This window comes from Oculina patagonica, chromosome 10 (genome assembly GCF_052425735.1).
Source record: "Oculina patagonica isolate OP01 chromosome 10, crgOcupat, whole genome shotgun sequence".
NCBI lineage: Eukaryota > Metazoa > Cnidaria > Anthozoa > Scleractinia > Oculinidae > Oculina > Oculina patagonica.
Window position 1 is genome coordinate 21,934,810 of NC_135767.1, and position 12,692 is coordinate 21,947,501.

A 12,692-nucleotide genomic window follows, 5' to 3' on the forward strand; every position below is an offset into this window, starting at 1 on the left:
TAATACTATTGCCGTTCTGTCATTCCACCATTTCATCATTCTGCATTCTGCGTTCTGCGTTCTGCAAAATACCTCTACCATTTAACCAGGGAGCAAAACTTGTCAGTCATTTTTATTTAATATCTAAGAAAAAAGGAATCTAAGGAGGAAACTAAATAATCAGCTGAGTAGGAAACAGACCAGACATATAACATCATCAACTGTCAACAATTCACTTGACTCTAAAGATGACTTCCACCCTGGTTGTCAAAACATCAGTCAACAACAACAGTTCTTTTCAGAACTACTGGTACTCTCACATGGATGATCACACTATACAAACTAAGTAATTTTTCCAAGCAAAATGAACCCACATCCACCCTCCTGAATCATCTGTTGAAAGAAACCAGAAAATTATTAAAGCTGGGAATAAAAGATATGTGTTAATAATAAGGAAAGGTTAATATATAGCTGCACAAAAAATGATACCTAGCATTACATGCATAAAATGCGTGCAGAGGATAATGTAACTGCAGCCCTTTAATTACACGATGGGCGTAAGGTGGTGAGTGACATAGCTCTGATTCTAGGTACGGGTAAATTATTGATTTGATCTTTTTCTGTACAGACCCTCCCCCAAGAGACTTCGGTTATCAAGTGTATGTGTCTCTAGAACAGTCGCAGAAGTCGTCATTGCCCATCAGCCCTCTTATTGCGGAACCTGCGGGTTATGGCATGTTGGGATTAGGTTCAAGGTAAGATGATTTACAATGAAGCAGATACTGGATACTGTTGCCAGTGCAGCAGACTCTTAGAGGAATGGAAAGTTAAGAGGTGGGGGAGGGAGGGTTTGGGGAAGTGAGACATCATTGAGTGTCAGACACTTATTCTAAAGAGATACTTTTTCAAAGAGATCAGAGCATAAAATAGTTCATGGCCAGGTTGTTCAAAGCACGATTAAGCTAATCCGTCCAAGGTTGGCATGAATTTTAATTTCAGTTTTTTTTTTTTTGCAATTTTTCTTGGACAGGGGGAAAGGTGCAAAGAGGTTCTAGAACCGATGTGAAGCACCAACCCTTCAGGCCAGACCACCTTCAGTCACATTTTCTGTTTATTTTTTCTGTCCTTCAGTTTTGACATCAACTATTTCAAACTCCACAGAACATAAGCAATAAAAACACACTTAAACAAGAGAAATGATTTTTTTTTTTTTTAAATCAGCTTTCGTACAACCTGACCCTGAGTGTAGTTGTCTTCTTCTGGGGAGTATTTGATTTTTGGCCAAGTCAGTTGTGTTTAGATTGATCAGCATCCTCATTCTCATTACTTGCCTGGTTTAAATGACAATAAAATTGTTATGAGAAATTATAATTCGATCAATGCTGTGTGTTTCAGTATCAAGTACCAGCCACTGAATGACAACAACAGTGAGGAATTCCATGCATCCTTTGTGCTGGAACTTTGTAAGCCATTGCCAGCCGCAGTTGAGATTGTACGCAAGATTTATGAAGTTGTTAATAAAGCAGGTAAAATGGCAGCATACTTAAGCCAGCCACACACTAGAGCATCTAGCTAAGCTAACTGCCTCGCGTGCCTGTTTGCTCAGCAAAGTTCTCTCGTGTGCAGACATTTTAAGCGAGAATGTTACCTCACGAGGCCTTGAGGAAAATATCTATCGTGTTTGATATTTTTTGCCCAAGAGGAAAAATCCTCATGGTGTGCAGGCGACGTGAGCTACTTGCTCAGCCAGAAATATCAACTGACCAATAAACACACTCAGAATGCTCACGTGATTCAACATGGCGGCTTCCAAATCAAACTTGCTAAGCACTTTCCTCACTGTCTGCGGTAAAATGTGCAGTGAGTAAATGGCTGAGCAAACAGGCATGTGAGGCGAATAGGTCAGCTAGTTGCTCTAGTGTGCGGCTGGCTTCAGGTTAATATCAACACAGCTATTTGCATAAAAAATTGTAATTAGTTCAGGGGATGCTCTGGACTTAGTAAACTCTGATAAGATGGCAATTTTGTTGCAAAATATCAAGGAAGGCCAAAGCTCAAGGTTGTCTTTTCAATTATGCACTTATTGTAATCCATTTTCATCCTTGCCATCATTATTTTTATTCAGCCATTCTCACTTTGTTCAAATGGCTCCAGTCATTTGCTGAGAGCTCTCCATTATTTAACTAGCTTTCTTTACTAGTTTTGGTATTAAAAATCGATTTAAAAAATCACACACTGAACACCAAGCGTGTGGAGTTTATTAGTAGTAGATAAAATATTTGCGTCCAATCTGTATGGGCGTTTACAATGGCTCGCCGATGAAAACAATAAATTGAATGCGAAATATTGTTATGCGAATCAGTAGAGATCTGTATCAAAAGTTAATGAATACTAATTAGCTGAGCAGGAGTTTGTATCAAAAGTTAATTCTATTGTTTGATTTGTATTGGGGTTTACAGTTGTGTACATGTGATCTGAATATGGTACTGGGATTGGTTTGCACCCGCATATGAATATTAATGAATTTTACAATGGAAATTAAAAACTTCAAACTCTAATTCTATTTTTATTCATTTCAGGCACTTTCACTCATTCCTCACGAGTACCAATCGACAGCCTCATAATAAAAGAGGTAAAAACAATTTATTGATGTGGCTAAGAATATGGCTTAACTGCATAACATTTCTGGTACTTGCCTATGCTGGTCGTTACAAGGTGCAGTTTGGTCAGTTTTAAGGTATCATGGAAGGAAAATTGGCATTTTCGTTCCAAGCGAAATTGTGTGCAAACCATCAATGGTAACCCCAATAAAGTATATATTTTCTAAAAGCTTATTGAATAAAGATTGTAATTTTGGATTTTGTTTTGATCATATAGACCATAATAAGCAACGTCAGCATTTTGTTTGCAATTATGATGTTGCGCAACTTTAGGTTTATTTGAGAACACATTTACATGAGAGTAAAAACTTTTATGTGGAATTTGATCCTAAAAACGCCATTTTTAAGTTTAAAAATTTATAAAAAATTAATGGAGCAAGAAAAGAAAAATCTGAGACACCGTGTTTTAGAGCAATATATGTAGATCAAATTCCACATAAAAGTTTTGGCTCTCATGTAAATGTGTTCTCAAATAAACCCAAAGTTGCGCAACATCATAATTGTAAACAAAATGCTGACGTTGCTTATTATGGGCTATATGATGCAAACAAAATCCCTCATTAGAATCTTTATTCAATAAGCTTTCAGAAAATATATACTTTATTGGGGTTACCATTGATTGTTTGCACACAATTTGACTTAGAACGAAAACGCCAATTTTCCTTCCGTGATACCTTAAAAGAGTTGTGTTGATTAGTGACATGTGAAATACATGAACTTTAGATTCTAAACATTCGGCACTACACGCGCTAACTTTTCATTGGATGATGAGAATCGGAACTCTTCGGGGTTTTTTTTCGGGTTTTCCGAAAACGTAACTTGATAGTCAGACAGTTTTCATGTGCTGTAGAAGCGATGTTGTTCTTCACTTTAGGAAGCAAGTGAAATGGGTCGACATTCTCAAATACACATGTACTTTTATTTTGCAGTGGTTGAAAGAAAAAGGCATTTCAGCAAGTGAACAGGGAAATACATATTACGCGGTATGTAAAAATAAATTATCCATGGAAAGTGTATAAATTTACGTACCAAAGAAATTAGATCTGAACAATTGCAGCAAAACCCAAATAACGCAGAAGACTAATTAGATATGAAAGCTAAACAGGGCCATAGGCAGGGGGTGCGATGGGTGTGTCCGCACCCCCCATGGGTCACAAAGGTCCACCTAATAGGGGAGAGAGGGTTTTTAAAATTTCTAAGGGGAGTGTATTGGTGATTGAGTTGGACAATTGACAAGGTTTTTTGAACCAATATTACAAGTGATCACTCCTTCATGGCTAACGTTTTTCTGTTCTTTATTTTATGGTTGCAGAGTTTGCCTCAACATTACCATGAGTACCACGTGACAGAAAACCAATCCACAGCAGAGGAGCCCGTGCAGTCTTCTGGGATGGGACTGCTGCTGTACAGGATTGGCTTCACACATCCCCGGCAGATCCCTGAAATAATACCGGTACGGTACCACACACTTCCCTCCCCCCCCCCCCTTCCCTTCCTCCCTTTTCCAAGAAATGCTAGCAAGAAAACATAGCCTGACTGCTGAATTTTGAGAGTGGGGAGGGTGAAATATTAATTCGTCGCACATATTCTAGCCGGAATCCTGTATCAGAGAATTTATTGAGCCCGCGGTTTTCGGCAAAGTGGTTGCTTAGTTACATGACGTATTCTGATGACGTCAAGCTGACATGACAAATTCGATGTTTTCGTAATTTCGCAAAAGAAAGAGAGAAACATTTTGGTAAAACGTCTTAAATTTAAGATATAATTTTATTTATTACTGTGTATCTTTTCATTGCAGTTACTTCGAAGACAAGCGATGTTCAACACGTTGTTAACAAGCGCATTGAGAAGCCACAAACCTCTCAAGAAAAGTAAGTATATTGACGCGTCACGAAATCCTCTTCTGACAATCTTTCTAGTCACGGATTATTCGTCACGCAGTCTTTTTTTCGTCGGAGCGAAAATATGGCATGGCTAGGCGAGGGAACATCCATGTTAGTGAATAATAATAGCTTTGGATGATCAAATACAGTTGGCACCCCGCCAAATACGGACACCCCGATATTGCGGATAGTTTCGTTTGTCCCAACGAAAAGCTCAAATATTTTCTCTAAAATTAACCCACTTATTACGGACACCCGTTAATACGGACAACGGACACTTTTCTGTGTCCCGAGTGACAAACTCTTATACATCGTTAAACCCGCTTTACGGAAACTGTTTATCTGTGCACGTTGTCGAGTTTCAAGAATAGTAAAGTAATTTTAGTGCGAGACTATAAGTAAACGAGCGCAAGGTTTCCCCAGTTTTAACTTGTCAGAATTATAGTTTGAAAAGAAACTAGACAACGTTTTGTTGCCGATAAAATGCCTGCTTTATTCCTTGTATAAAGTAAAGTCGCAGACTTTTTCAAATGATTCCACTGTTGAGTTTTAAGAACAGTATAGTGATTATGGTCAGAGAGTATGAGAAGATGAGCATAAGGGTTCCCTAGTTCAAACTTGTTACAGTTACAGAAGAAACAGAAACTAAACATCGTTTTGTTGTTGTTAAAATGTTTGCTTTATTCCTTGTAAAAAGAAAAGTCACGGACATTTTTATCTAATTTGAAGAGCGGTACAATAAAATTAGTTTTATTTATAGAGTATGATCAATGACCATAAGGTTTCCATAGGTAAAACTTGTTACCGTTACAGCACAACTGAACAACGATTTGTTGTCGTAAAAATGTCTGTCTTCGTCTTTGTGTCGACACTTTGGCATGTCCCCTTGGTGTCCGTAGTGTTCCACTGTAATAGTAAAACGCTTTTTTTACACATTCTGTTTCAGAACCTAACAGTGAGGAATTCCTGTTTGAGCTTAGAGCGTCAGAACCATTCACTTTGACAGTGGCCTTTGAACATCCCTGCACATCCAGCATGGCTTCCAGTTAGTAAAGCCAAAATATCCACATACAAATTCTCCTGACTGATTCCCATACATTTCCTTAGTGTTAGTTGGGAGAAGTTGTTAAAAGATCAAAGCAATTTCCCTTTGGTGATCATTTCGTGAATCTCATAACCTTTTCTCTATATGAAGTATTGGTATTGTGAGGAGAAATTCGATGTTGGTCACCCTCAGGACTTGGGGTTAATACTGATAAGCTCTTAATTTCTCATAAGATTCCAGTTATAAGTAGAAACTGATCGCTTTGTGAAACTAAGTGGAAATTATTGTCAGAGTATGATGCTGGCAAGTTTCTACACAGGGCACAGAGGAGTCAAGTTTGTCCGCAATTCAAAATCTCTACCGTGCAAAACGACCTTCAAAAGCTTTTCAAAGCGATCGTGTAAGCCGTACGCGCAACAACGCCGTCATGCGATACTTAATAGGGGCCTTCAGATCGGACTACGAGTACGAGATTGAGTACGAGTACGAGTTTTCAAACCAAATTCGTGTGCCTCCTATAATCACTTATCACACCAATCTTATCCCTAACGTTTATTTATGTGTTAGTCAACAACAGGGAAGCGTTATAGTTTGGGGGGATACAATTGCGTAGAAATTCCAAAGTCGTACTCGTACTCGATGTCGTACTCGTAGTCAAATCTGAAGGTCCCTAATGTTTACAGATCGTCTGGTCTGATGATATCGTATTCGTACCCTCATGCGACATCCGCAGACAGCGGGGCTGTATCACGTACGCTTTAATACACGATCGCTTTGAAGGTCGTTTTGCACGGTAGAGATTTTGAATTACGGACAAACTTGACTCCTCTGTGCCCTGTGGTTTCTACTCAGTTTGTTGTGCTTACATTGACCGGGAAAATATTCTTCACTACACTTCACGACACGGATTTTAGCAAAAATTGGGCTTTGAAAATGGCCATCAAATTCGGTAAAATATAAAAATAACCACTTAAAACAGTGAAGGAACATTTGAACAACACAGCAAATACAAAGAAAGTATTATTATTATTATGGATGGTCAAAAGTAAAGAAGATTGCGGATTGCGATATGGGTTTTTGAAACACCAGTATTGGGCTGAACAGTTTTCAAAGTTTATCTCGTTTGCTTGTAACTGGGAGGCGCGGTGGCCTAATGGTTAGCGCGCTCGACTTCGAGTCGAACGGCCCGGGTTCAAGGCCTGGCCGGGGCGCTGCGTTGTGTTCTTAGGCAAGACACTTTACTCTCACAGTGCCTCTCTCAACCCAGGTGTACAAATGGGTACCGGCGAATTTACTGCTGGGGGGTAACCCTGCGATGGACTAGCATCCCATCCATGGGGGAGTAGCAATACTCCTAGTCACTTAATGCTACGGAAACCGGGATAAGCTCCGGCTGTATGAGCCTCATGGCTCGGACACTGACTTTTTTTTTTTGCTTGTAACTTTAAATTATAATGCCCGAAAGACATATTTGGTTGTTAATGAAGCTATGTCTTAGTCATTTAGATCCATAAAGTAATTTGTTCGCTAACATTACGTTTCAAGCAAGTATTTGGTAAAACTTGATAAAATAAACTTAACTCAGTCGTGACACAGTCCCTTTAAGTGGATTTGTTTTTAAATACTTTTTCAGTTGATTTTAACGTCTCTGAGGATCACACTGTGAAAGCTACTCTCACCACAGTACCTGGAAAGCCGCTGTTTTGCTCTAATGATTACATCTCCAGAGTTATTCAGAGGTGAGTTGATCCTGAGTATTTTATCTTTTCCTGGGGGATGGGAGATCATATATAAAACGGACGGGGATTTTCGTCAAAAAAGCGTCCCCCGTCTCTTTGATATTGTAGTTTCCTCCGGGCGGGGGGGGGGGGGGGGAGGAGACGTCTTCTGGGATCTTAACGTTTTTCACCTGATTAAGTTCCGTTAACCCTATACCAACTTCAATGTTTCTTCTTCCCTCGCTTTCCTTGTTTGTGCAAAAACAATTTAAAAACGTGTTCAACATGCTGCTTTGTTTTGAACGAGCTATTGCTCTCCTGTTTTATTGACAGGTGTCTATCAATCCCAGCTGCAATGCGTTGCATCATAAGAAAAGCACAAAGCGTCAAATTAGAGGAACTTCCGGTCAAGGCCAGCGATGAACTTCCGCTTCCTGTTGGCACAGGGCAACCAAGCACCAGGCTAGCCAGCCTAACACTCCCTCCCAGTTCCGCTCTGTTTGGTACGGCCGTGGGGACTCCGTCCAACCCTAACACTCCAGTATTCCTAGGGACATCACCTTCGTTCACAACGTTCACTCTAGAGACACCGTCTCCAACATTCAGCGCGTTTCCGTTTTCTTCCATATCTCCGACGTTTTCTTTCTCTACCGCGGAAGTAGCGGCTGCCGCGGCAGATTCTGCCTCGACGGCCGCCAAACAACCCGAGAAGAAACCCGACTCCACGAAAACGCCGACTCTCCCGAACTTGAAAATCACGCTCAAGCGTAAACGCGCGGATGAATACGTGATTCAGAACTTTCAACTGCCTGAGGAGGTCCCTAAGAGCGGGGAGCACTTGGCAGGCGGTCAAGCTACGTCTAAAAATAAAGACACAGTGATGCCAGAAACAATGGAAAGCGATAACTTTTCCTTTGATCTTGCCGCTGTTTCGGCGGCGAACTTCACCATGGGAACATCATTCGCGGATATGACAGCCGGTTTTGACGGGTCAGCGGTAGTTTCCTCTGGCAGTGCTTCGGCTGGTCAACACGTTTCTATGGCGGGCTCAGACTCTATAGCAGCTGCGAGCGGGTTAGGGATCATTTCCGCGGGAATCGAGGGATTACCCGCCACAGCAGATTTGTTTGATATTGGAGCCGCTGGTGCGGACGGGACGGATTTAGAAGGAATTCTTCAGAATCTTTCTGGGGCGTCTCACCTCCCCCCAGGAATCGTTTCAGGCGGCTCGGCCCTGGATTTCGATGCGGGATTAGGTATGTTTACTTCATGTAAAAACGCAGCGTAGAAAGATAAGTGGAATTGGGGGAAGAAAATCATCATTTGTTTGCAGCTAAGGCTTTCCACAAGTTGCTCGTCAACTTTTTGGCAACTTTTCATATTTCGAGCAAATTTTTTCTTTGTAAGCAACTTTTTTCTTTTCGAGCAACTTGTTGCATTTTGAGCAATTTCTAGACCGAAGATCTCCGAAGATGCCCGAGTGTTGTCCGAAAGCCATACGAACGTTTCCGAAGATTGACGAAGTTTGCCGAAGATTTTCGTGGAACATCCGAAGACGTTTCGACATTCGACTCATTCACCATTAAAATATTACAAAATTATTCAGCAAACATGACGTCATCGATATCTTCACGTTTTCTTCTCAGTAAAAGAAATCCTTGTAATTCAAAAAATTTTGCCTTTGTTGGAGTGATATTGCATGAAACACTTCTTAGAAATTTTGCTTTCAAAGGGAAATTAGCCGATATTTGGAGAAATTGTCCTGATAGAATGCAGCGTTTTTAATTTTGGGGGGCAACTTTCGAGCATCTTTTTCAATCAAAAGCAACTTTTTCTGATTTTTGGAGCAACTTTAGAGCAACTATTTTAGAAATTTCGAGCAACTTTTTGAATAATTTCGAGCAACTTGTGGAAAGCCCTATTTGCAGCTCTTTGCGGCAGAAAAAGTAGAATAGAACTATCTTTGAAATGAGTTATTATTGTCTGTACTACACAATTGAGGGCTAATGCATCCAATGGCGCAAAAAGCACTAATGTACTCCACAAATATCGCAAAGTGCAAAAAACACAGACAATAATAGTAAAATATTATAATTAGTTTGGAAAGTTACCCGTAAACTTCTCTTAAAGATGATTTCTAGTCCGTATTGCGCAATCTCGCCTGCAATGTTTATGCGAGTCTCTCACGAAGGAATGTTTACTAACTCCGGGAAAAAATTATTTTTTTCTTCATTATAAGCACCAGATAGCCTTGCAAAACAATAGTAACGACTAGAAGAACATCGACGTTATTCCAAACCGACGTTTCAGCTCATCGAGCATTCCTGAACTAAACGACTCGTAATGTCGGACTAAAAACCTCATGTACGCTATTAACGAAGTGTAACGTATCAACGAATTCAAAACAAAAATATAAACAAACTCCGAGATTGCGCAGTACGGATTGGAAATTACCTTTAAACGAACAAGTGTGGAGGGGTGCATGTCTACCGCGGTCAAACGACAGAAATATGCAAAAAATATGAAAAGTACTTCAAAGATAAGGTTTTAATTTTCACAGTACATGTACAAAGATTGGTTCATTACCTCTATCCTGACGATTGACTAAGTTTTTTGGAGCTTTACTAAAAAAATTCTACGTGTTTGTAAATAGTGACCTGCGGACTTGTCGGCGCCATTTTGTCAAAGCACTTTAGTTCGGATGCCGAACATTTAAAAAGTAAAAATACTCGTTTACCTGAGGAAATGGGAATATGTTTACACTCAGCAACTATTTTATCTATCCTTTCTCATAGTAACACTTCATTATGAACAAAATTCGCCAAAATAGAAAGAAAAGCTGCCTGAAACGGTTGACCGCGGTGAAGGAGGGGTGTTTCACTAATCTCGTCACGTTGTTTTTGTTAGGCGCTGGAGTTCCAGGACTTGACGTGTCGGATCCAGGCTTTGACATTGACGCGGCCATCGATGCCAGTGCTGCTGCTGACCCAAGTATTGCAGGCACTGCAGGTATGAAAGACTTTTCCCTTGCCGGTGACCGGTGTACCTTATTCTTACTAATTTTCGCGCGTACTTAATTTGAAAATTTAATTTGAATTTTCGGAAACCGAATTTCGCGAGTATTAATTTTAGCGATTGCAAAAAAATTAGAGCAAGAGGATTTTAAATTTCGCGATGTTGTCAGTGTTTTATGGATCAGTTGTCAAAGGCTAATATATAAAGGTCTGGCTCAATGTAACTTCAAGGAGCTGAAGAGAACAGTAATCAAAGGAAGGGTGCTATTCGAAAACAAGACGGAGATATATTTTTTATATATATTTTTTCAGACCGGGGGGGGGGGCGGATTCCGCCCCCCTCCGTAACTTCCAGAATATTTAAGCAATCACAATGAAACTTACAGGATATATAGTATGTCCGAAAATCTATCTTTTGGTATACGTCACGTGGGATGATACGTCACATCACGTAACAATGACATCATAATGTCAAAACAGCCGCCATCTTGCATCCGCCATCTTGGATTTCAAAATTTTTCCAAAACGTCAGAAAACCGCCCAAAATTACTGGAAAGTACTCAAAATCACTAAAACTGTGCTTAAAACCCGTAAAAAGGTGAAAATAATTGCATTAAAGTTATTTTTCATTAATAGAAACACGAAAATTACAAATTTGGGAAAACATGCCTGTCAAAATGTCGTTGCCATGGTAACGTCAAGTTCCTGACACAGCAACCTATCCTACCAAATTATTCCCAGATAAATTTTAGATAAGTCGGAAAGTTTGGCAGCGTTTGGATGAATATTGAAAAAGTTATTAGCGTTCAAAGTCAGCACGGGCACTTTCCGCCCCCCCCCCCCCTCCCCGGTCTGGATAGGGTTAAGGTTTGGATAAAGCTTTTTAAGGAGAAATCAGACACTGATCAGATTATTGGTTCAACTAGTTTTCTTTTTCCTTCCCAGGTGCGTTTGACGTCGACTCCGCGCTGGACTTTGACCTCGACCATCTTACCGGCATGAAAGGGCTCCCCCCTGACGTCACAGGCACGGCGGATCTGCTGGCCGTTAGTGGACTGGGTGACGAAACTGTTGACATTGATATGCCTGGAACATCTCAGTCGAAAATGTAAACTTTGCGTTACAGTTTTTAGATTTCGTGACAATACGAGTACGTGACAATTAGAATTCGTGAAGCTCAGGCATTTATGCTACTTAGGCAAGTGTTTCCAAGCGAGAGTACAGTACAAACCCGCGAGTAAGAACATGCGTTTTCCCAAGTTAGCCTAAACAAGTTCTGGCACAAATGGTAATTAGCACAAATTTAGGATATTTAGGTTTTTTAATATCGATAATATTATATGATATAATATTATATGATTTTCAACTAGGCGTCTCCAAGAATGATCCAGAATGTCGATTATCTTATTTGCCTAAAAGTAAACATTTTAAATCGATTTTAGAAAAGAAGAAACTTTATCTATAGACTTTTATAAAGGTGTCTAAGTGGCAAATTTTAGCCTAACAGGTTCTTAAAAACGAGGTTCTAACTCGCGGGTTTTTACTGTATTGTAGCCGAAGTTTTTGTTTCGACAAATCTTTTAAACGTGATGCTTTTGCAACGCTTGGAGAATGGTGAAAAGCTCAGTCGGATACAGGTCACTTAAGATCAAAATATCGCAAGATGGAGTTAGCGATTCCAGAGATCAAGTAGCTCAAATACAAGAACAGTTCAAAAGTCACGATGGAAGAGAACTCTCATGAGAACTTGGTAACTCTACAGAAAACAGTGTTTATGTTTTAATATCAGTCAGCCTGAGAAAAACCAAAAATAATAAAAGAAAACAGAAACAAAAGTCTTTTTATATTAGACGTTTCAAGGAAGAGCCATGGTAGGAAAAACAGCAAAATAGCCAGTGTGTAAATAAAGGTAATTTATATTGTTCATAGAACAAACAAAAAAAGAAAAAAAATATATGTATATTTCAAGTTCTGCAATTTACATTATATCTGTTTTATTTTCTCTCGTACTGTAAATAGGAAATAAACCTTGAACATGAGGTATACCGACATAATCCCGCTTCCGTTTGTTGGAAAATCCAGACGATATCGTTGGAAATTACGCATTCTGGGTTGGGGGGGGGGGGGGGGGCTGGGGATGAACTACGTCTGGCAGGATGGACGATGGTTTGAGATGAAATATTTGCGGTCTTTAGATTTGACTACGAGATCGAATACGAGGGTACGACTTCGATATTTCGAGACAATTGTATCCCCGAGGCTATCTTCCGAATGTGATGCTGACTAACACGTAAATAAACGTTAGGGATAAGAATGGTGTGATAAGTGATTATGTGAGGCAAACGAATTTGCTTTGAAAACTCGAACTCGTCTCAATTACTCGTAGTCCAATC

At 39.9% G+C, this 12,692-nt stretch overlaps 1 protein-coding gene across 1 annotated transcript in view; it reads left to right on the forward strand.

The window, feature by feature from the left end:
- LOC144628883 (mediator of RNA polymerase II transcription subunit 1-like) overlaps positions 1 to 12,353 on the forward strand; it is a 38,266-nt gene extending 25,913 nt beyond the window's left edge. Inside the window, exons 11-21 of the mRNA XM_078486994.1 lie at positions 608 to 734; positions 1,375 to 1,505; positions 2,559 to 2,611; positions 3,569 to 3,622; positions 3,952 to 4,092; positions 4,438 to 4,510; positions 5,469 to 5,567; positions 7,201 to 7,306; positions 7,619 to 8,541; positions 10,193 to 10,294; positions 11,245 to 12,353. Coding sequence (XP_078343120.1) covers positions 608 to 734; positions 1,375 to 1,505; positions 2,559 to 2,611; positions 3,569 to 3,622; positions 3,952 to 4,092; positions 4,438 to 4,510; positions 5,469 to 5,567; positions 7,201 to 7,306; positions 7,619 to 8,541; positions 10,193 to 10,294; positions 11,245 to 11,411 — 1,976 coding nt within the window. The 3' untranslated portion in view covers positions 11,412 to 12,353. The remainder of the gene's footprint in view (positions 1 to 607; positions 735 to 1,374; positions 1,506 to 2,558; positions 2,612 to 3,568; positions 3,623 to 3,951; positions 4,093 to 4,437; positions 4,511 to 5,468; positions 5,568 to 7,200; positions 7,307 to 7,618; positions 8,542 to 10,192; positions 10,295 to 11,244) is intronic.
- Positions 12,354 to 12,692: the final 339 nt, after the last annotated feature.